Source organism: Myotis nattereri (genome assembly GCF_964212035.1).
Source record: "Myotis nattereri genome assembly, chromosome: 15".
NCBI lineage: Eukaryota > Metazoa > Chordata > Mammalia > Chiroptera > Vespertilionidae > Myotis > Myotis nattereri.
In genome coordinates, this window is record NC_138090.1 from 52,965,210 (window position 1) to 52,990,531 (window position 25,322).

At 42.7% G+C, this 25,322-nt stretch overlaps 1 protein-coding gene across 5 annotated transcripts; it reads left to right on the top strand.

Annotated features, from left to right (window-relative positions):
- The first annotated feature begins 6,254 nt into the window (after positions 1-6,254).
- On the top strand, positions 6,255-24,929 carry LOC308530444 (uncharacterized protein). Of its 5 annotated transcripts, none has more exons than XM_081107107.1 (8): positions 6,255-6,343; positions 8,238-8,274; positions 9,671-9,783; positions 10,461-10,571; positions 10,764-11,019; positions 11,396-11,558; positions 12,528-12,626; positions 22,219-24,929. In XM_081107107.1, exons 5-8 carry the CDS (start codon positions 11,005-11,007, stop codon positions 23,961-23,963), a joined length of 2,022 nt encoding a protein of 673 aa, XP_080963233.1. In that variant the 5' UTR covers positions 6,255-6,343; positions 8,238-8,274; positions 9,671-9,783; positions 10,461-10,571; positions 10,764-11,004; the 3' UTR covers positions 23,964-24,929. The 5 variants fall into 5 exon arrangements, with proteins under 5 accessions (XP_080963233.1, XP_080963231.1, XP_080963230.1 ...); XM_081107104.1 differs by having other exon boundaries at positions 6,272-6,343; positions 11,385-11,558; XM_081107106.1 differs by lacking the exons at positions 6,255-6,343; positions 8,238-8,274 and adding an exon at positions 6,721-6,894 and having other exon boundaries at positions 11,385-11,558; positions 12,531-12,626.
- Positions 24,930-25,322: the final 393 nt, after the last annotated feature.

Below are 25,322 nucleotides of genomic sequence, written 5' to 3' on the forward strand. Positions count from 1 at the left end.
AAATGTGTTCTCTAGTTTCCTTCCAATATGGGATGCTATGCACAATACAATGGACAAGTTAATTTTAACCTACCCTATTAACCTTCGCCTTCACTTACAGAAGTCCCATCATTTGATAATGCAATAACCCTTTGTAGAACTCTCTATCTCCCTGGTCTCCTGCCATGGGGGTTCTTGCCTTGGAACAGGTCTCAGGAGGACCAGATGGCATCAGGATGATGGGCAGGTTAGGATGTTTTGCCGTCCCAAAGCCAGTGCAGAGGGAAATGGGCGGGGGGCGGGGGGACAGTGATCAGACTCCCCATGCCCTGGGTAGGGCACTCTGGATTTAAATTTCAGATGCTTTTTTTTTTAATGTCTTTATTGATTAAGTTATTACATATGTGTCCTTATCCCCACATTATCCCCCCCCCAACCCCCCCACTCATGCCCTCACCCTCCTGTTGTCTGTGTCCATTGGTTAGGCCTATATGCATGCATACACGTCCTTTGGTTGATCTCTCCCCCTTCCCCCTACCTTCCCCTACCTTCCCTCTGAGGTTTGATGGTCTGATTGATGTTTCTCTGTCTCTGGATCTGTTTTTGTTCACGAGATTATGTTGTTCATTAAATTTCAGATTCTTTTTTTAAAAAATATAATTTATTGATTTCAGAGAGGAAGGGAGAAGGAGAGAGAGATGGAAACATCAATGATGAGAATCATTGATCGGCTGCCTCCTGCACACCCCCTACTGGGGATCGAGCCCACAACCCAGGCATGTGCCCTTGGCTGGAATTGAACCTCGGACCCTTCAGTCTGCAGGCCGATGCTCTATCCCAGTGATGGCAAACCTTTTGAGCTCGGCGTGTCAGCATTTTGAAAAGCCCTAACTTAACTCTGGTGCCGTGTCACATACAGAAATTTTTTGATATTTGCAACCATAGTAAAACAAAGATTTATATTTTTGATATTTATTTTATATATTTAAATGCCATTTAACAAAGAAAAATCAACCAAAACATGAGTTCGCGTGTCACCTCTGACACGTGTGTCATAGGTTCGCCATCACTGCTCTATCCACTGAGCCAAGCCGGTCAGGGCAAATTTCAGATTCTTGAATAGCATTCGGACTTCCAATAAAAGAAGCCCTTCCTCTCTGGTCTAGGCTCCAGTTTCCTCCTGTGTAAAACAAGCATGAGGTATGTCCCCTTCCCTGAACAATTGGAGGAGGTCGAGTGCTAAGGTGCCCACTTGCGGTAACTGCAGCTGAGCCTGCATCCTGCCTTGGCTCCCAGAACTCGAGCCTCTCCCTGCAGAGACCGTCCCAGGCAGGCACTTCTCACTCTCCCAATGCCCGCAAGCACCTTTTTGAGAATGAAATTAGACTTTTCTGAGCCCACTGTCCCACCTGCAGGAAGGCAGGTGATGTGGGCACTGAAGTCTCAGTGTGGGGTCTCCACCTGAGAATTTCCAGGTGGCTCCTGGAGCTCCCTGCATCTTAGCTGGCTGAATGTGACTTGCAGGGGATGATGGCGCTTACCTTGGCCTTTCAAGGTCAGTAAAAGTAACAAACTATCCTTGCCAGGATTCCAGCATTAACTTTTTATTTTTAATTTTTTAAAATTATTTTTTAATATATCTTTATTGACTTCAGAGAGGAAGGGAGAAGGAAAGAGAGATAGAAACATCAATGATGAGAGAGAATCATTGATCAGCTGCCTCCTGCACGTCCCCCAATGGGGATTAAGCCCGCAACCCAGGCATGTGCCCTTGACCGGAATCAAACCTGGGACCCTACAGTCTGCAGGCCGATGCTCTATCCACTGAGCCAAACCAGCTAGGGCAAGCGTTAGCTTCTTAACATTTTTTTCTTTTAATTCTCAGAACAACCTGGGAAGTGGAAACGAATTTCGAATTGCTGGGAACATCCAGGATTAGAGAAATGAAGTCGGTTTTCCGAGCTTACTGAACAGACAAGTGTCAGATTCAAGAGGCTGCATTTTTTTCTACCTGGCTTGGCTCATTGGATAGAGCTCGGCCTGCAGACTGAAGGGCCTGCAGACTGAAGGGCCCCGGGTTCAATTCCAGTCCAGGGCACGTGACCGGGTTGTGGGCTCGATCCCCAGTGGGAGGCGTGCAGGAGGCAGCCAAGAGGCACGCCAATGGATGATTCTCTGTCATTATTGATGTGCTGTTCTATCCCTCTCTCTTCCTCCCTGAAATCAATAAATATATGTATTTAAAAAAGAGAGGCTGCATTTTAACCCCATGTTCTGGCCCCAGAGCCAGGGATAATTTTTACCAGTGAAGCCCTTACTGGGCCTGGTACACTGAGGAGATTTAGCTGAAGCTGCTGTTTTTATTGTTGCAATTATGATTTCACCCTTTTGTCTTGAAATATCAAAGCATTTACCTGTTAGGATGTTGAAAAAAGCCTTTCTTTTTCATTGCTGTGGCCTTCCACAATATGTGAGAAGCACCGACAATTAAACCCCAGGATAGAAACATTGATGATGAGAAAGAATCATCGATTGGCTGCTTCCAGCACGATCAGGGATTGAGCCCACAACCCAGGCGTGTGCCCTTATGGTATTGAACCGTGCACTGGTTCATAGGTCGACGCTCAACCACTGAGCCACCACGGCCAGGCCACACCGTGCCTTTTTGTTCCTCAGAATATATCCCATCTGACTCTCAGTATTTGTGTTCCAAGCCCAGAAATTATTTGTTCTCTTCAACATTTCTTTTTTTTTTTTTTAAATATATTTTATTGATTTTTTACAGAGAGGAAGGGAGAGAGATAGAGAGTCAGAAACATCGATGGAGAGAACTATCGATCAGCCGCCTCCTGCACATCCCCCACTGGGGATGTGCCGCAACCCAGGTACATGCCCTTGACCGGAATCGAACCTGGGACCCTTCAGTCCGCAGGCCGATGCTCTATCCATTGAGCCAAACCGGTTTCGGCTCTTCAACATTTTTTGATGTATTTTTAAGATCTGGTTTATTTTTTTCTAAGACTATGGCATATATCTGGGACTGTTGTTACATAGTACATTTCCATTGGCTACCAGGATGGCTACAATATTGGCATCATGAAGGTGTAGAAAGAGGGCATCTGAGCCTGAGAAAAAGGTTTGGATTCAAAGATCTCATCTCCTTGCTGCAAAATAATGATCATTTTACCCTTTTTCCCCCATGACATTTCTTACTGAATTTTCTGAGATGTGGTCTGTTCCACAATTCTAGGAGTATGCCATGGACCTGGGAATAATGATTCTGTACCAGTTTTACATTGAGCGCCAGGATGGCTGCCATGATGGCATGTCTGAAGTTGTCAAAAGTGGGCATCTGGACGTGAGATAAAGGTTTTGGATTCCAGAGAGAGAGAAACATCAATGATGATAATCACTGGTCGGCTGCCTCCTGCACACTCCACACTGGGGATGGAGCCCACAACCCAGGCACGTGCCCTGACCAGGAATTGAGGTTGATGCTCAACCACTGAGCCACGCTGGCTGGGCTTACGCTACCTTTTTAGGCTTATACCCTCTATTGAAACATACCTATCAAATACATGAATGTGGTTTTTTTAGGTAAACAAAAACATTTTAACTTCTTTTTTTAAAAAACAGTATACTTTACTGATTTTTTTACAGAGAGGAAGGGAGAGGGATAGAAAGTTAGAAACATCAATGAGAGAAAAACATCAATCAGCTGCCTCCTGCACATCTCCTACTGGGGATGTGCCCGCAAACAAGGTACATGCCCTTGACCGGAATCGAACCTGGGACTTTTCAGCCCGCAGGCTGACGCTCAATCCACTGAACCTAACCAGTTAGGGCTTAACTTCTTGACATTATAGAAACTTTTAAGTAAATGAACACATGGATGACTCAATGTACAGTTATAAAATAGTATTTTACTAGGCATGTGATTGTTTAAATATATAGTAACATAAAACCTCACTTGCTATAGAGATGCTGACTATGATGTGAAAATGAGTAGCTGAACTAACATTTCTGTCATATCATGTGAAGGACATTACACCATTAAACAGCATGGAGTTGTTACAGGAATCCCTGATATTTGTCCTGGGTTGCAGGTTTGCTCCCACACCAGGAGCCGAATGGCTGCTGCAGGAGGCAACCCATCAGTATTTCTGTCTCTCTCTGAGAATGGCATGTCCTTGGGTGAGGAGTTAAAAAAACAAAACAAAAAGCTTTGACTTTTGAATAACGTATAGGTTGTAATTGTCGATGGTAGGAAGGGGGTCTTCCTTTATTGCCCTTTAAGTCTTTTCTAAATATAATTTGAACCAATACTTAGATACCAAGTGGTGTCACCAATCCTAATATTTGTATCAAAAGGACATGCCAGCCCTAACCGGTTTGGCTCAGTGGATAGAGCTTCGGCCTGCGGACTTAGGGGTCCCAGGTTAGATTCCGGTCAAGGGTGTGTACCTTGGTTGCAGGCACATCCCCAGTAGGGGGTGTGCAGGAGGCAGCTGATCGATGTTTCTAACTCTCTATCCCTCTCCCTTCCTCTCTGTAAAAAAACACACAAAACAATAAAAAATATATATATTTTAAAACAGACCATGCCAGGGCTGTTTTCCCCCCCTTTTTAATATTTAATTTTTAAAAAGTTTGTTAATTACAGTGGACATACAGCATGATACTAGTTTCAGATGCACAACATGGTGATTAGGCATGTGTATAACTTACAAAATGACCCCGAGGTATGTCCAGCACAGGGCTGTTTCTACTGATGGTCAGGCTTCCCGCCTCAGACACTTAAAATGAATGCAAATTTCCCAGGTCACATCCCACAAGCCCTAAACCAGAAACTGCAGTACTGAACTGGGGTCCAGGACTATGGGTTTAACCGCGGCCTCATGCACACCTCAGGCTGACATTCTGTGAAACCCTAAATCCTGGATTACAGCCCCATCACCACCCTTGCAGCAGACCTCCTAATGGGATGGATTCAGGATGAGCCCATGTCATTGATTCCAGACTTTTCCTGCCTTCACTTCAGGGGCCTTTTTCAAAGTCCCCACCCTCGTTGACAACGTAGGCTCCTCCCAGACATTCTCTCCTCTTGGTAACGGCCGGCCAGCCTCACACTGTATTAGTTTGTGAGAAATTTGTGTTCTTAAAAAAAAAAAAACAAGCCCTGGCCGGCTGGGCTCAGTGGATAGAGCGTCAGCCTGCGGACTGAAGGGTCCCGGGTTCGATTCTGGCCAAGGGCACATGCCTGGGTTGTGGGCTTGATCCCCAGTGGGGGGTGTGCAGGAGGCAGGCAATCGATGATTCTCTCTCATCATTGATGTTTCTGTCTCTCCTCCCTTCCTCTCTGAAATCAGTAAAGAAATATATTTTTTAAAAAAGTGCTCAGTAATTTCTAGCTATTAAGAAAACAAACAGCATGAGTGTGCGGGGCGGGGGGGGGGAGGGGGAGGTTGGGGGTTAATGGGGGAATAGGACACATTTATAATACCTTAACTAATAATAATAAAAATTAAAAAAAAGAAAACAAACAAAAAAATACACGCCTCAAGCCAACTATTTTCCAGCCAGAGGTATACATGGATGTCCGTTTACCAAATACATTAAATCAGTGGTTCTCAACCTTCCTAATGCCGTGACCCTTTAATACAGTTCCTCATGTTGTGGTGACCCCCAATTTCATTGTTACAAATTGAACATAATGAAAGCATAGTGATTAATCACAAAAACAATATGTAATTACCTATGTGTTTTCCGATGGTCTTAGGCGACCCCTGTGAAAGGGTCCTTCGACCCCCGTTCGACCCCCAAAGGGGTCGCGACCCACAGGTTGAGAACCGCTGCATTAAATTGCCCTTTTCTAGCAGGACCTCCTCCGCTGCGTACTGACCCCTGCCCCCCTAATTGCTCCTTTGGAAACGTGGTTTGTCATGTATATAAACTTATATATAAAGGGGAGAATAATATACTCCGCAGCTATCGGACTTTTCTGCCCAGCCCTCTGAAAGCAACTGAGGTTGCACGGTGTTTGCACCGCGAAGCTCTGAAAACTTAACCTTTTTATTTTATTTTTGGCGTATGAAGTGCTGGAAAACGAGATGCTTTTAGCAACCAATACGGGCTAAGCGCCTTAACGCAGGCTCTGCCTTCCGTACGGCAACCAGGTGTCACCCATGGCGGCCCCCGTGGCGGCGCCGCGACGTGGGCGCAGACATGTCGCCGCCAAACGCCTCTTCAAAAGCCCGAGGTCCTCCTGGGCCACCGTAGGCGGGGCGGCACCAGGACAAAAGTTGAAGCCGTTCGCGGAAATACCACGGTCGCGCTCCCCTCGTCGGGCTGGGCAAAAATTCAGGTTAGTTAGTCAGTGTGTGGTTTTGTCCCCAAAAGTTTTTGTTGTTTTTTTGTCACAGCAAAAGTTTGGTTTCTCACAGGTGACGTGTGGGCGTGGCGTTGTGTGGAGCGTGGAATTATCTCGGGGACGGAGGGGGAGGGTAGGAGCGGCGGGAGGACGTAGCTGAGGGGAGCCCGGTAGGACCGGGATGTGAGGTATTTGAAGGGAAGCAGAGGCATCTGTCTGTGGTCGGGGTGCCCGCGGGGTCGGTACCCAGATGAAGAGTCTGTAGAGGTGACGCCCTTGTCCGGACTGTCAGGCTATGGGGTGCTGCGGGTCACCCCGCTTGTAAGAAGTGCAGGAGGCATTGAAGATGATCGTGGAGTCAGGTTCAGGTTGGGGATTTAATACGCGGGTCAGTGATGTTGAGGTCGGCGCGGGTGTCCACGCCTGGGAGTGTCTGGCCTGCGTTTCCGATGAAGAAGGAAGTGTGAGCAGAGTCCGCGGTCCCGAGAGGCTGGCGAGGGGGAAGTTTTGCATGAGGGGGAAGTTTTGCATGAGCAGGATCCCTGGTGTGTTTTGTTTTGTTTTTAAAAATATATATTTTATTGATTTTTTGACAGAGAAGAAGGGAGAGCCGATAGAAACATCGATCAGCTGCCTCCTGCACGCCCCCTACTGGGGATGTGCCTGCAACCAAGGTACATGCCCTTGACTGGAATCCAACCTGGGACCTTTCAGTCCGCAGGGTGACAGCTCTGTCCACTGAGCCAAACCGGTCAGGGCAGATCCCTGGTGTTTTTAAGGTTACGACCTTGGCTGCTGTTGGGACCAAAGGCATCAGGGCCCGGAGTGCTATTGCCAGTCCGTCTGTTTATTTTTATTTTTAATTTTTAAATATATTTTATTGATTTTTTTCGGAGAGGAAGGAAGAGGGATAGAGAGTTAGAAACATCGATGAGAGAGAAACATCGATCAGCTGCCTCCTGCACACCCCCTACTGGGGATGTGCCCTTGACCGGAATTGAACCTGGGACTCTTCAGTCCACAGGCCTGCATTCTATGCACTAAGCCAAACCGGTTAGGGCTCCTTCTTTATTTATTTTTTTTTTTGGTGTTTTTTTTTTTTTTAAGAGATCAGTGCCCCTGACTGTATTATCAGGTATTGCATGTGTTTTGTTTTGTTTTTTTAAATATATTTTATTGATTTTTTACAGAGAGGAAGGGAGAGGGATAGAGAGTTAGAAACATCAATGAGAAAGAAACACCGACCAGCTGCCTCCTGAACACCTCCTACTGGGGATGTGCCTGCAACCAAGGTGCATGCCCTTGACCGGAATTGAACCTGGGACCTTTTAGTCCGCAGGCCTATGCTCTATCCACTAAGCCAAACCGGTTAGGGCTCCTTCTGTTTTTGAACCTTCAGTCCACTCGTTGACTGACTAGAGACCCAGGGACTAAACCAGCAGCGCCCCTGTGTCATGCATCCTCTGTGGCACCTTTTGCGCTGCAAAGGCAGAATTGAGTTTGTGACACAGACAGTTTGGTCTGCGAATGGGAACATGCCCCTTTTGTCTCTTTAAAAAAAAGTTTGTTAACTTCTGCTCTCACCTCTTAATATATCCATAGCAGCCCTAGCCGGTTTGGCTCAGTGGACAGAGTGTTGGCCTGTGGACAGAAGGGTCCTGGGTTCGATTCTGGTCAAGGGCTCATGCCCAGGTTGTGGGCTTGATCCCCAGTAGGGGACGTGCAGGAGGCAGCCAGTCAATGATTCTCTCTCATCACTGATGTTTCTATCTCTCTTTCCCTATCCCTTTCTCTCGGAAATCAAATTATATATATTGATATATTGATAGCAGTGGACGCTGTTGCTTATTTGCCTGTCATACATTCATGCATTTTTCTTTGCTAACAGAATCTGCATTTTATTTCATATCCATCCCTCTGACAAGGTGAGCATATGCCAGTGTATTAGTAAGTTTGGGTCTGTCTTCGTCAATTGTGGTGGTTCCAATTCCCACGGCTAGTGACTGAATTACTCTGAAATGAGCTTAAGTACATTATGCGCTTCTAGCCAACTATATGTGCGAAAATCTGTTGGTTGTTTCTGAGATAATTTTATCCTTTAAAAAAAAAATTTTGGCCTTGCTCATGGATTTCTTTAAAAGATATTTTTATTGATTTCAGAGAGGAAGGGAGAGGGAGAGAGAAACAGCAGCGATAAGAGAGAATCATTGATTGGCTGCCTCCTGCACACCCCCTACTGGGGATCCAGCCCACAACCTGGTTGTGTGCCCTTGACAGGAATTGAACCTGGGACCCTTCAGGCTGCAGGCCAAGGCTCTATCCACTGAGCCAAACCAGCTAGGGCTAATTTTGTCTTTTCAATACATAATTTCTTGAATCAGAAGGGGACGGTTTGCCACCCTAATATATGCCTCTTTGGGATATTGGTAACTTTAGGCTGGCTAATTTGAGGAAACTGCATCTTGAGGGGAGAAACCCTAGTATGTTACTCCTTGTGAAGGACATTACATTTGTAAAGGCAATGTCATCCGTAAGGTGTCTCCCTCACTATGCCAAACTTGTCTGAACTATCAGCAGAGGAGAGAGGACTTCGAGCTGCATAGCAACCTTACCCTTGTTTACTGTGCTTTTCCTGGTGACCCTTCTAACCAACTCTACAACCCCAGTATCTTTATAGAGCCCTCCACTTTGGACTGTGACTTCATTTTACTAGGTCACTTGTATGTATGCAGGAGGGATACATGTTGTTAACCTTTTTATTTTTAAATACATTTTTATTGATTTCAGAGAGGAAGGGAAAGGGAGAGAAAGAGAGATACATCAATGATGAGAGAGAATCATTGATTGGCGGTTTCCTGGACGCCCTTACTGGGGATCGAGCCTGCAGCCCAGGCATGTGCTCTTGACTGGAATCGAACCTGGGACCTTTTCAGTCCACAGGCCGACGCTGTATCCACTGAGCCAAACCAGCTAGGGCTGTTGTTAACCTTTTTGATTGTTTTTCCTCTGTTCATCTGGGGTATATCGATTTAATTATTAGACCAAGCAAAGAACCTAGAAAAGAAGGAGAATAATTATTCTACCCCCATAGTGTCATTTCCCTCATCTTTTTTTCACAATCACTCCACAAAACTCCAGAGAATTAAGGAACACCTTCACCACATTTAGAACCTAAGGATTTATTGGCCTGAAGAGTCATTATTTCCAGGAAACCAAAAAAGGGATACCAGCGATACTTGGGCATTGTCAGCAGGAGCACCTTAGCAACAGGTCCCAGAGGAAATGTACCACTCATTGACTTTTCTCCTCAACTTATCGCAGGTTGTAACTCCCCAGTGTGGACCTAAAGGGGACCACATACTAAACCTAGCAAACTCAGAGGAGCCTGTATGGAGAGCCTTACAAACCCAGAGGCCAAAACAACACATTGGATGGTATGAAATGAATTCCTTCTAACTTCAAAGCAAGTCTAGGCAGTAGTCATGTCCTAGACTGGTATCTTCACTAAAGGTCATTCTTTAGCCCTGGTCTGTGTGGCTCAGTGGATAGAGCATCAGCCTGCAGACTGAGGGTTCTGGGTTTGATTCCGGTCGGTCAGGGGCACATGCCCAGGTTGCTGGCTCGATCCCCAGTAGGAGGCGTGCGGAAGGCGGCCAGTCAATGATTTTCTCTCATCATTGATGTCTCTGTCCCTCTCCTTCTCCCTTCCTCTCTAAAATTAATTTTAAAGAATATATATATTTTTTATTTTATTTATTTATTTATTTATTTTTTAAAAAATATATTTTATTGATTTTTTTTTACAGAGAGGAAGGGAGAGGGAATAGAGAGTTAGAAACATCGATGATAGAGAAACATCGACCAACCGCCTCCTGCACACCTCCTACTGGGGATGTGCCTAAAACCAAGGTTCACGCCCTTGACCGGAATCGAATCTGGGACCCTTGAGTCCGCAGGCCGACGCTCTATCCACTGAGCCAAACCGGTCTGGCAAGAATATATTTTTTAAAAAAGGTCATTCTTTAACTTAACCAAGCCTGTCGATTGCCTTCTTACATCCAGGATGACATGACTTTGAAATGTTGGGGTAATTTCTTTTTTTTTTTTCCAGATTCCTCAGGGCACAATCTCCCACCAGAGCAAGAGACCACAGAGTCCCTCAATGTTATTGCTGTCATGTTAATTTTTAAGTGTTAATTATCCTATTTCCACCTACGCAGAGGTAGGTGTCTGTTCCTTTTACTTTTAATCCAATCCCAGAGATTTCTCTGCTTTGCTTTCCCCCTCACTCCTAATGCTTCACCCATGGATTTCATGTAACCTTCTTGTGTTTCTTTGATCCTCATGTATAAATTAGGTGTAAAACTGCCATTCTCTAAAGCCTTTTCTTAATTCATTGTTATTTTGCTTCCAGGCACTTGTCGTAGCTTTGGCTCAGATAAACTCATAAAAATTCTTTACAAGTTTGGACGTATCTGTGACGGCACCAGGAACAATTGAATCATGTGAAGCAGGAGGAGGCTGCAGGGTTAGTATCAGCATTTCCGTGACACCCCTGACTGCAGACGGATTTCTGTACAGAAACACAGAGCAGATGCCAAAGACACCAAGACAGAGCCTCCCTGTTGCCAGCTCTATTCAGAGAACAGAAGGAAATGCTCCAGGCTCAGGTGACTGGATTTGTTTTTTCCCTTTGCTTTCTTCTGTAGTGGATTTGAAGAGGCCTATAAAACCACCTCCATTAATCTGAAAAGTACACACATACACACACACACACACACACACACACACATATATTTTTTCTCTCTTTCACATATATGCATTTGAATATATGAAACGTGTTTCTAGGTTAACAAGCACATTTAACTTTCACATTATAGAAATATCTAATTGGGAGAATGCTTGGATGTACAATTACAAATAGTATTTTACTAGCCATGGGGTTCTTCAACTGTATATTATAATAAAACTCCACTCGCTATATAGGTGCAGTCTGTAAAGTGAAAATGAGCAGAAAAACTAACATTTCTCCCAGGTCATGTACAGGAAGTCACGCCCTTACACAGCATGGAGTTGTTACCGGAATCCCTGACATTTCACGATGTGGCCGTGGACTTCACCTGGGAGGAGTGGCAGCTCCTGGACCCTGAGCAGAAGGACCTGTACAGGGACGTGATGTTGGAGACCTACAGCCACCTGGTGTCAGTGGGTGAGGACAGCTCCCCCGTGTCAGTCCGATGGTCCCCAGTCAGTGGCTTTTTATTGATAAGCTGCTTAACTGTTCAGAATAAATACAGATATGGACATGGTACAACCTCACATCTTTCTCTTGCCCCAGACAAGAGAGTATAATGTCCCCTCACCTGATAAAAAAGTCATTGTGTTAGATGTGAACCTGTTCATTCTCCATTCTTTTTTTATTTTATTTTTTTATTTTCACTGGCCCTAACTGGTTTGGCTCAGTGGATAGAGCGTTGGCCTGCAGACTGAAGGGTCCCAGGTTTTTTTTTTTTTAATATATTTTATTGATTTTCTACAGAGAGGAAGGGAGAGAGATAGAGAGTTAGAAACATCGATGAGAGAGAAACATCGATCAGCTGCCTCCTGCACATCCCCCACTGTAGATGTGCCCACAACCCAGGTACATGCCCTTGACTGGAATCCAACCTAGGACCCTTCAGTCCGCAGGCCGACGCTCTATCCACTGAGCCAAACCGGTTTCGGCTGGGTCCCAGGTTTGATTCTGGTCAAGGGCATGTACCTTGATTGCTGGCACATCCCAGTGGGGGCTGTGCAGGAGGCAGCTGATCGATGTTTCTCTCTCATTGATGTTTCTAGCTCTCTATCCCTCTCCCTTCCTCTCTGTAAAAAATCAATAAAATATATATAAAAAAATATATATTTTTTTCACTGTTTTCAGAGAGGAAGGGAGAGGGAGAGAGAGAGGGAAACATCAATGATAAGAGAGACTCATCCATTGGCTACCTCCTCCAAGCCCCCCACTGGGGATTGAGCCCGAAACCCAGGCATGTGCCCTTTGACTGGAATCGAACCCAGGACCTTTCAATCCACAGGCCGATGCACCATCCACTGAGCCAAACCAGCCAGGGCTCATTCTCCCTTCTTGACAGAGCCCAGCCCAATATAATATGTCTAACTCTCTGTCATTGTTCACAAGCAGGGTATCAAGCCAGCAAACCAGACGCGCTCTCCAAGTTGGAACAAGGGGAAGAGCCGTGGACAGTACAGCGTGGACGCCACTGTCCAGTCTCTCCAGGTGAGGGGGTGAGAACCAGCAAGGTGGGCGGCCAGGAACAGTGACTGAGGAAACTCAAACCTCCCCTCCACATATGAGAACCCTTTTGTAGAAGCTTAGAGGATAGCAGGCCCTGGTTTTCTTTTCTGAGCTCTGCCTTGCTTATTTTATCTTACATCTTGATTTTGTTTGCATAGTTTCCGTTGTCCTAAGATTTTCAGATTTTTTTTCCCCTTTGTCCATGGTCACAGTGTCTCTGTCTGTGTTACCACTTCTGTAGCTGTGGAATTCTACTTCCCAGGTCTCTTTGGAAAGAGAGAACTTTGAATTCATCACTTTTTTCTTCCTTCATGCCCTGGTTGGAAAGAGTGATTTCCCTCCATAACATTCAACCCACTGTGGATACTGTATCGTGGATACTGTATCCCTGTGATAACCTCTTTTTCACAGTGCATTTATATTGTTTTTCCCCCATTCTCCCATCAGTTCTCATCTGTTTTTTTTTAAAATACATTTTATTGATTTTTTACAGAGAGGAAGGGAGAGGGATAGAGAGTTAGAAACATCGATGAGAGAGAAACATCGATCAGCTGCCTCCTGCACACCTACCACTAGGGATGTGCCGGCAACCAAGGTACATGCCCTTGACTGGAATAGAACCCGGGACCCTTCAGTCCGCAGGCCGACGCTCTATCCACTGAGCCAAACTGGTCAGGGCCATCAGTTCTCATCTTAAACGTCTCCTCTATTCCCATGAGGTGACCTCTTTCTGTTCTGTGAAATGGACTCCCAAATTGACTTCTTCTATATCATCTAATGTACACTTTCTTCCAATGTATTTTACTCATTGTCATAGCAGCTGGCCTCTGATTTCCCATTTTGTGTGTGAGAACAGGAATCACCTTCCCTTTATTTTATTTATTTATTTTTTTACTATTAGTTCCTCTTTCCGAGTTAGGTATTTTGAATTCTGTCCATCCTGGCATCACCTGGGATGTTCCCTACATGCTGACGCTACCTTCTTAAAGGTCTCTACTGCTTCATTTGATGAACGAGAAAAGATCTTAACATATTACATGAGTTTGAGACCAAACGATGTCATAACTTGTGTCTGCTTCAAATGACTTACTTCCTAGTTTTCCCAATTCAGATTTTTGTTCATTCTAAGATGTTATCACTGCATATATTTATTTATTTACTCATTGTAATTGTTTTATTATTACTGATATTAGAATGAGGTGGGGGAGATAGGTAGGTAGGTAGATAGATAGATAGATAGATAGATAGATAGACAGATTTGTCATTCCACCTATTCATGCATTTATTGGTTGATTCTTATATGTTGCTCTGACCAGGGATGTGCAACCTTCATATATTGGGATGATGCTACAACTAACTGAGCAGTTTGGTCAGGGCTACAATTATTTATTTATTTATTTTAAATATATTTTATTGATTTTTTTACAGAGAGGAAGGGAGAGAAATAGAGAGTTAGAAACATCGATGAGAGAGAAACATTGATCAGCTGCCTCCTGTACACCCTCTACTGAGGATGTGGAAGCAACCAAGGTATATGCCCTTAACCAGAATCAAACCTGGGACCCTTCAGTCTGCAGGCTGATGCTCTATGCACTGAGCCAAACCGGTTAGGGCAAGGGCTACAGTTATTTATTTATTTATTTATTTATAAATATATTTTATTGATTTTTTTTACAGAGAGGAAGGGAGAGGGATAGAGAGTTAGAACCATCGATGAGAGAGAAACATCGATTCAGCCACTTCCTGCACACCCCCCACTGGGGATGTGCCCGCAACCAAGGTACATGCCCTTGACCGGAATCGAACCTGGGACCCTTCAGTCCGCAGGCCGGCGCTCTATCCACTGAGCCAAACCGGCCAGGGGGGGGCTATAATTATTTAAAAAAAAACAGCAACAACAACAAAAATACCACATCATAGTTTTAATGGTTTTACTTAGATTTAATTCACATACCATACAATTCACCTAAATTATATAATTCACTGGTTTGTGGTATATTTGATATAGTTGTGGTGGAACCATCATCATAATCAATTTTAGAACATTTTATATTTACAGAAATGTTTTTTAATATATTCATTTAATATATTCGTAATAAGTGCTTTTGGTTTTGTTTTTTGTTAATCCTCACCGGAGGATACTTTTTCCATTGATTTTTTTTTTTTTTTTTTTTTTTTACAGAGAGTAGAAGGGAAGGAGGGAGAGGAAGAGAGAGAGAGAGAAACATCAATGTGAGAGAAACACTTTGATTAGTTGCCTCCTGTACTTGCTGGTACTGGGGATCAAACCTGCAATCCAGGTACATGCCCTTGACCTGGAATCAAACCGCAGTCTTTTGGTGAACAGGCCAATGCTTCAACCACTGTTCAATACTGGCCATAACTAGAGTGAGAGAGAAAGAGAAAGAGAGAGAGAGAGAGAGAGAGGAGAGAGAGAGAGAAACATCTATTAGTTTTCTCCTGAACTGGCCCCCACCAGTTACTAAACCCTCAACCTAGGCAAGTTCCCTGACCTGGAATCCAACTAGTGACCCTTCGGTGCATGGGACACACTCCAACTAACTAAGCCACACCATCCAGAGCTATTTACACCTTCTGATTGAGGCCTTGATTCCTGTAGCTCTTTATAAGTTTTGAAATTGGAAAGAGTGAACTACCCAGCTTTGTTCTCTTTCAAAATAATTTTGATTTTTGGATAGTTGAATTTTCATTTGAATTTTAGAATCAGCTTGTGAATCTCTGCAAAAGAAGAAAATGCCGAACTGGATTGGTTCAGTGGATAGAGCGTCGGCCTGCGGACTGAAGGGTCCCAGGTTCGATTCCAGTCAGGGGCATGTACCTTGGTTGCGGGCACATCCCCAGTGTGGGGCGTGCAGGAGGCGGCTGATCTATGTCTCTCATCGATGTTTCTGGCTCTCTATCCCTCTCCCTTCTTCTCTGTAAAAAAATCAATAAAATATTTTTAAAAATTTAAAAAAAAAAAAGAAGAAGAAGAAACAGCTAGGATTTTGGTAGGGATTACATTGAATCTGTATCTGAACTCAGTAGTAATTCCATCTTAACCATATTAAACATCCTGATCCATGATCATTGTCTGTCTTTCTATCTAATTCGTTCTTTAATTTTTTCCAACAACGTAAGTTTCAGAATAAAAGTTCTACAGTTCCTTTTCTTCAGTTTATTCTTAAGTATGAGGTTCTCTCATATTATTTAAAGTAATTATTTAAATGGAATTATTTTCGTGATTGCATTTTCAGGTTATTCATTGCTAGGGTATAAAAATAAAACTGATTACTTTTTCATCATATGCTGATGACACTTAGTCCCAGGTAACCAAGTTTCCTGTCATATGTAATTGCAGCTTCTCTTTCAGTGATCTCTGTGACACGCTATTACCTTGCTTAGAAAGTCTGTCCTTTTCCTGAAAACTCTTTAAAGTGTTCCATACTTATAATTGCCTCCTGCAGTCTAAGTGACTGCTTTATTTCTTTACAACTTGCATGTCGATAGCCTAACATTTTTAAAAAATATATTTTCATTAATTTCAGAGAGGAAGGGAGAGGAAGAGAGAGATAGAAACATCAATGATGAGAGAGAATCATTGATTGCCTGCCTCCTACACACCCCCTCACTGGGTATTGAGCCTGCAACCTGGGCATGTGCCCTTGACCGGAATCAAACTCTGGGACCCTTCAGTCCGCATGCTGATGCTCTATCCACTGAGCCAGACCAGCTAGGGCAATAGGCTAGTATTTTTTAAGTTAAAAGCAGTACAAGAAAAGTCTTAAAAATGTATACCTTCTCGCCACAACCGGTTTGACTCAGTGGATAGAGCGTCTGCCTGCGGACTGAAAGGTCCCAGGTTCGATTCCGGTCAAGGGCATGTGCCTGGGTTGCGGGCACATCCCCAGTAGGGGGCGTGCAGGAGGCAGCTGATCGATGTTTCTCTCATCACATCAATGTTTCTCTCTATCCCTCTCCCTTCCTCTCTGTAAAAAATCAATAAAATATATTTAAAAAAAATGTATACCTTCTCTCTACATTGCACAGTCCTTTCATTCTCAGTAGAAATACTCTAGATCAGTGGTCGGCAAACTCATTAGTCAACAGAGCCAAATATCAACAGTACAACGATTGAAATTTCTTGAGAGCCAAATTTTGAGAGCCAAGTTTTTTTTAAAAATATATTTCTTGCCCTAACCGGTTTGGCTCAGTGGATAGAGCGTCGGCCTGCGGACTCAAGGGTCCCAGGTTCGATTCCGGTCAAGGGCATGTACCTTGGTTGCGGGCACATCCCCAGTGGCGGGTGTGCAGGAGGCAGCTGATTGATGTTTCTCTCTCGTCGATGTTTCCAACTCTCTGTCCCTCTCCCTTCCTCTCTGTAAAAAATCAATAAAATATATTAAAAAAAAATATATATATATATATATTTCTTTATTGATTTCAGAGAGGAAGGAAGAAGGAGAGAGAGAGAGAAACATCAATGATGAGAATCATTGATCGGCTGCCTCTTGCACACCTGCTACTGGGGATTGAGCCCGCAAGAGAGCCACATTTTTTAAACTTAAAACTATATAGGTAGGTACATTTGTTATTAACTTAATTAGGGTACTCCTAAGGCTTAGGAAGAGCCACACTCAAGGGGCCAAAGAGCCGCATGTGGCTCGCGAGCCGCAGTTTGCTGACCACGGCTCTAGATAATCAATAATAAGTTTATATCTTAAGGCAAAAAATGCTGAAAGAAAATTGAAGCAGCCAGTGGAACAGTGGGCGTTCATTCCAGAACTGTGCTTTTAGGAGTGCGAATGGCTCTCTGATAGGGTTCTTTTGAGCACGTAGACCAGGGATATGAGTCAGCTCCCTGGAGCTCTCCAAATGTAAGCCTATGGGAAGTTCCAGAGCTGAATTTGGGATGTGTTTGAGGAACTTCTAGGAAGCCTTTCTGGATAGAGTGAAATGAGCAGGAGGGAAAATGACTGCAGATAAGGACAAGGTGGTGGCCGTGAGATATAGGTCACACGTCGCTTCTTGAGGCCAATGAAGACCTTGCTGTCATTCCATTAAAGTTGAAAAACCAGTAGAAAAGTGACATTGTGTAACTAAGTTTGAAAATGGACCACTTTGCCTAAATTGTAGAAGACAGACTTTATAAGGGAGGGAAATATAACCATGTTATACTCACCATTACAATTTGTGAGAGTAGAAAAACACAGATTAAAATTATGAAAGATAAAAGGTGCCTAGGGAAGAATCCAGGAGTGACTTGAAAGGTGCTAAATTGCCTGACCTAAGCCCTGCTGGTGTTGCTCAGTGGTTGAGTGTTGACCTATGAACCAGGAGGTCATAGTTCAATTCCCAATCAGGACACATGCCTGGGTTGCAGGCTCGATCCCCAGTGGTGGGCGTGCAGCAGGCAGTCGACCAGAGAGTCTGTCTCATTGATGTTTCTATCTCTCTCTCCCTCTCTGAAACCAATAAAAAAAGGAGAAGAAGAATAGCAAGTTTTAGGCACATGATACCCCTCAATAGTCTGTTATAATTACCTGGATATCAGATGCTGAGAATCCACATCCTTACTCTCTGCGTATTTGTTCTGTACCCCTGTCAGCAGGTATGCACCCGATCACAATACTCAGTGTTTGCTTCTTTTTGGTGGGGTCCTTGAGTTTCAGAACTTTAGATATGCCTTCATGTTTTATTTTACATGTTTCAAAACACAGTCTAGTTTAGTCTCTTTGAAGAATTTGTAAATGTTCATGGACTGACACATATTTTCAGACTAGACCTTTTATAGCATTTATACAGTCAAATAATTTCTTCATATTTGTACTTGGATATGTGATGATAATATTAAACTTTGTTTCACAATGCAGTCTAGATTTTCTCCTCATTCTGAACTTCAGTAATATCCCTTATTTCATTAAAAGGCATTTCACTTACTTAGTGGCTCACTCCACAATCCTTTCGTTCCCAGTAGAAGTACTCTAGATAATTAGTAATAAATTTATATCTTAAGGCAAAAAATGCTGTAAGAAAATTGAATGCTGTAAGAAACATCACTCCTGCCCTAGCTGGTTTGGCTTAGTGGATAGAGTATCGGCCTGCGGACTGGAGGGTCCTGGGTTGGATTCCCGTCAAGGGCACATGGCTGAGTTGTGGGCTCAGTCCCCAGTAGGGGGCATGCAGGAGGCAGCTGGTCGATGATTCTCTCTCATCATTGATGTTTCTATCTCTCTCTCCCTCTCCCTTCCTCTCTGAAATCAATAAAAATATATTTTAAAAAAAAAAGAAAGAAAGAAACATCACTCCTGGAGTAATGTTTACTAGTAAGTCCTCACTTTCATTAACCTCTTCTTGCTTCTCCCATTTAGCCCATCAGTGAACCTTGTCTTCTCTTTAAATACAGGTTGAGCAAAAGTATGTTTGCCGTTGTGAGTACATGAAACACAGGTTTATAATTGTATTATTATTTATCAGTTAATGCCAGATTTCCCATATAAACACCTGTAAAGCTGCTCTTGCTGCATCCTGTGTATCCTCTGGAATCAATAAAGATATATATATACATATATATATATATATATATATATATATATATATATATTTTAATATATTTTATTGATTTTTTACAGAGAGGAAGGGAGAGAGATAGAGCGTTAGAAACATCGATGAGAGAGAAACATTGATCAGCTGCCTCCTGCACATCTCCTACTGGGGATGTGCCCGCAACCCAGGTACATGCGCTTGACCGGAATCAAACCTGGGACTCTTCAGTCCACAGACCGACGCTCTATCCACTGAGCCAAAACCGGTTTCGGCAAGATATATATATTTTTAAAAATCAATGGAAAAATATCCAAAAAAAGAAAAAAGAAAAATATCCTCAGGTGAGGATAAAAAAAAAAATTAATTCTTACCCAGCGGTATTTTTGTATATTATTTCCTGCAGAGGATTCAATCCTTGAATTAAATCTCTACTAATTCTGTAATGAATATCTATGACTTATAGCATAATAAAATCTATTTTTGCCCTGACCGGTTTGTTCTGTGGATGGAGCGTCGGCCTGTGGACTCAAGGGCCCTGGGTTCGATTCCAGTCGGGGGGGATGTATCTTGGTTGTGGGCGCATCCCCAGTGCGGGGTGTGCAGGAGGTAGCTGATCGATGTTTCTCTCTCATTGATGTTTCTGGCTCTCCCTCTCCCTTCCTCTCTGTGGAGAATCAATAAAATGTATTTTTTAAAAATCCATTTTTATATATATATACTAGAGGCCCGAGTCATGAATTTGTGCACCAGTGGGGTCCCTCGGCCTGGCCTGTGGGATCAGGCCGAAACCTGCTCTCCGACATCCCCTAAGGGGTCCCAAATTTTGCAAGAGGGGATAGGCCAGGCTGAGGGACCCCACGGGTGCATGATCAGGCCGGGGAGGGACGCGGAAGGTTGGCCAGCTGGGGGACCACAGGAGCGCTCCAAGGTGTGTCTGGCCCATCTTGCTCAGTCCCATTGGGCAGACCCCAGCAGCAATCTAACCTACTGGTCAGAGTGTCTGCCCCCTGATGGTCAGTACACATCATAGCGACTGGTCAGCTGTCTGCCCCCTGGTGGTCAGTCCACGTTATAACGAGCAGTTGCATGGCCTTAGCATATCATTAGCATATTACACTTTGATTGCTTGAACGGATGACTGGACACTTAGCATATTAGGCTTTTATTATGTAGGATATATTTTATTGATTTCAGAGAAGAAGGGAGAGGGAGAGAGGGAGAGAGAGAGAAACATCAACGATACAAGAGAATCATTGATTGGCTGCCTTCTGCACACCCCCTACTGGGGATGGAGCCTGCAAACCAGGCATGTGCCCTCAACTGGAATTGAACCCTGGACCCTTCAGTTTGCAGGCCAATGCTCTATCCACAGAGCCAAACCAGCCAGGGCATAATAAGATCTATTATGTTCAAAGTTATTTGCTGTATCTTAAAATATGAAAAATTTACTGTTATATTTAAGTTTAAGGTTTAGATTTAGAGTCAGCTTAATTGTAGAAAATAGGCTTGGTTGAAGTTAAATTCGAGTTCGTTCTAGAGTTGAAACATTTTATAATTTGATGTTAAAGCTAGAGATAGTGTTAGAGTTAGTTTTAAGCCTAGCGCCAGACATAGACTCACCCGATGTGTTAGACTTTGTTTAGGGTTATTATTTGTGGGAACATTAGAATTGATGTTGTATTTTGCTTTCAGTCGTGGTTATGATTTGGAGAAATATTTTAGTTTCTTTGAGTAGTAGTGTTTGTACAATGATTACGTTTTGGTCCAGGGTTTGGTTTGAGTTCCGGATTCCAGTTAAGTGTTTCGTAGAATTAAAAGAGAGACTTGATATTAGTGTTTGGTATGAAGTTAGGATAAGTAATTTTTTTTAAAAAATAAATAAATTTTTATAAAAATTACAAAGGTTTGACAAGCTCAGTGTCAAGAACTGTGGACGAAGACAAAATATATCTCTTATTCTACAAAACATAGAATTGACACTAAATAGTTACTTCAGCAATGGGTGCTGTGGCTCAATTGTTTGGAGTGTCATCCCCTACACCCAAGGGTCACTGGTTCTATTCTCGGTCAGGGCACATACCTAATTTGCAGGTTTAGTCCCTGGTCAGGGTGTGTATAGGAGGCAACCGATCAATATCTCTCTCCCCCCCCCCACCCCCCCTCACTTTTGCTCTTGCTCTCGCCCTCACTCTCCCTTCCTCTCTAAAAGAAAAAAATCAATAGTCCTGGCCAGGAGGCTTACTTGGTTGGACTGTCGTCCTTATACCAAAATGTTGTGTGTTCAATTCCTGGTCAGGGCACATGCCTTGGTTGCACGTTCTATCCTTGGTCAGGGCATGTATTATGAGAGGTAACTTATAGATGTTTCTCATATCAATGTTTCTTTCTCTCCTTCTTCTCTCTCTCAAATCAATTATAATAATAATATATATCCTCAGGGAAGATTTAAAACAAAATGTTAAAAAAAATCAATAAATGTATTTTTAAAATAGTTACTGCACATGAAGGTATTTTGTAAGAACAGCTTTATTTCTTCTTTAAAAATATATTTTTATTGATTTCTGAAAGGAAGGGAGAGGGAGTCCTGGCCGGTTTGGCTCAGTGGATAGAGCGTCCTCCTGTGGATTCAAGGATCCCATGTTCAATTCCAGTCAAGGGCATGTACCTTGGTTACGGGCACATCCCCAGTGGGGAGTGTGCAGGATGCAGCTGATAGATGTTTCTATCTCTCTATCCCTCTCCCTTCCTCTCTGTAAAAAATCAATAAAATATATTTTTTTTAGAATTTTTTTTAAAATTTTTAAACATCAATGATGAGAGAGAATCATTGATTGGCTGCCTGCTTGGTGCCTCCCTTGGGAATCGAGCCTGTAACCAGGGCATGTGCCCTGACTAGAAACAAACCATGACCTCCTGGTTCATAGGTCAATGCTCAACCACTGATTCACACCGGCCGGGCACGAACAGTTTTATTTTAAACAAAGATTATGAGAGATTACAGAATGATTTACTTTCTCTTCTTTCCCAGAATTCAAGGAAGTTGCTGATCCTCTGAATTGTCACTTGCAAAGTCGAAGCCTTCAGAAGAATCTAGGACTATGCTGTGAATATAATATGTTTGCAAATATTTTTCATCAGAGTGAAGGTCATTTCCTATTAAAGCAAAATCATGGTATGTTTGACATTCGTGAAAAACCTTTAAAATCTAATTTACATTTTGAAAACCAAACCAGAAGCTGTCACTTAACTAACTCTGTTGAGTTGAATGGCAATAGGACATGCATTCTACATGCTAACAATGAACAAACTGAAATGAAATTTCCTGTCAGTATGAAAAACAGCAATAATGATTCACCTGTTAATAAGCAACAGAGAAGTCAGAACGTAGAGAAACCCCATGTGTGCACTGAATGTGGGAACGCCTTCATGAAAAGGTCTCAGCTCACTGATCACCAGAGAGTTCATACTAGGGAGAAACCTTATGGGTGCAGTCTGTGTGGGAAGGCCTTTGCCAGAAAATCCAAGCTCACGAAACATCAGAAAATTCATACAAGACTGAAACAATATGAATGCACTGAATGTGACAAAACCTTCCTCAATAAATCACAGTTCAATATACATCAGAAAACTCACCTGGGGGAGAAACCATATACCTGTAGTGAATGTGGGAAAGTGTTCATAAAAAAGTGGCAGCTCATTTATCATCAGCAAACTCATACAGGGGAGAAACCCCATGGATGCAGTCTATGTGGGAAGTCCTTTTCTACAAAGTCTTATCTCACTAAACATCAGAAAACTCATACAGGAGAGAAGCCTTATATATGCAATGAATGTGGCAAAGGCTTCATTGTCAAGTGTCGTCTTATTGCACATCGTCGAACTCATACTGGAGAGAAACCATTTATATGCAATGAATGTGGGAAAGGCTTCACCTTGATGAACAGTCTTACCACACATCAGCGAACTCATACAGGAGAGAAACCCTATACATGTAATGAGTGTGGAAAGGGCTTCACCAGGAAGAGTCTTCTCATCAAACATCAGCGAACACATACAGGGGAGAAGCAATATGTGTGTAGTGTATGTGGAAAAGGCTTCACCATAAAGAGTAATCTCACTGTTCATCAGCGAACTCATACTTTAGAGAAGCCGTTTATTTGCAATCAGTGTGGGAAAGGTTTCACTGGGAAGAGTTACCTGATTGTACATCAGCGAACTCACACAGGAGAGAAACCCTATGTATGCAGTGAATGTGGAAAAGGCTTTCCAGGAAAGATGCAGCTCATTTTACATCAACGGACTCATACGGGAGAGAGACCTTATGTATGCAGTGAATGTGGAAAAGGTTTCAAAGCGCACAGTCATCTCATCAGACATCTGCGAACACATACAACAGAGAAACCATTTGTTTGTAGTGAGTGTGGAAAAGGCTTTACCATGAAGACTAATCTCACTGTACATCAGCTAAGTCACACTTCAGAGAAACCGTATATGTGCAGTGAATGTGGGAAAGGCTTTGCCGTGAAGAGCCGTCTTATTGTACATCAGGGAATTCACACGGGAGAGAAACCCTACTTGTGCACTGTATGTGGAAAAGGCTTCCCAGCAAAAAGCAAGCTGATTGCACATCAACGGATTCATACAGGAGAGAAACCTTATATATGTAGTGAATGTGGGAAGGGCTTCACAGAGAAGTTTAATCTAATCAGACATCAGCGAAAACATACAGAAGAGAAACCCTTTGTAGTGTATGTGGAAAAGGCTTCACCATGAAGAGAAACCCTGTGAATGTAATGAATGTAGGGAAGCCTTCATGACAAATTCAGGACTCAGTGAGGAGAGAAGTCGAATGGGTGCAGCAATTATGGGAAAGATTTTGCCCACTTGTCAATCCTTGTTAAACAAGAGAATTTACAGATAGTTGCTTTTGGGAAATCCCTTTTTGAGTTCTAGGCCCTCAAGAAGATAGTATGCAATGAAAATGACTTAATGCAAAGAACCTGGTACTGTGTTTACTGATCAATTATGTCATTATCTCTTGATAAAAAATAACAAAATAACTCAGATACAATCAGCCTTGGTGAAAATATTTTAGGACATTATATATCTAAAGAGTGTTTATTGAGACAAATCCCATGAATGTAACATTGGGAAATCCTTTTGTGGTAAGTAAACCCTATCATATGTAATCATCAGAGATTATGAATTAATAAATATTTCTAATTATGGGAAAGCATCTGTCCAAAAGTAAAACTTCAGTAGATGTCAGTTCACACTAGAAAACAGTTTTGTCTTGCAATGCATATGGCATCATTTACAGTAATTTATGTTACCTCATCATTTGCCAGCAAATCCTTGCTGAAATATCACATGAACACATTCAATTTAGTGGTCTTTAGCAAAAGCTTAGGTAATGTAATGAAGGAAAGAAGGCTTGAATAAAAAAGCATTGTGTCATAAGTCTTAGCAGATAGTACACCTCACAGGCAGTTGGGGGCAGTATACCTTCACCATATTTCTAGTTACCTTGCCATTGAATTAAGCTTTAAATAGTGGCAGTTACTCTCTTTATGGATCAAATTTTAATATACGCAACATAAAAGTGTTCTATGCCTGTTTCATGATGTAATTAACTCTTGCAATTCTTTCATTCCAACTTAAAGATTGGTTAGTATACAAAATACCTGATTAGTACTCAAAAAAATTGAGGACATAAAAAAGAAAAATACCAAGAAATGGTCACAGAAGAGAGAAAATGTAGGAAACATGATGTTTGAAAACTATTGTATTTGGGGTTGAATCTTGGGACAAGAAAAAAATGGCAGAAGAAAAACTTGTCAAATCTGAGTAGGATCTATAGTTTGGTTGCGTATTATACCAATGTTAATTTCTCAATTTCATAAATATACCATGGTTATATAAGATGTTCAGATAGCAGGAATTTGAATGAAGGTATATGTGAACTCTTTGTAGTAGTACCTTTTGACTTTTGTATAAATATAAAATCTTCCCGAAGTAAAAAGTTTATTAAAAGTAGGTCTAGCCCTAGCCGGTTTGGCTCAGTGCATAGAGAGAGCGTCAGCCTACGGGCTGAATGATCCTAGGTTCAGTTCTGGTCAAGGGCACATGCCG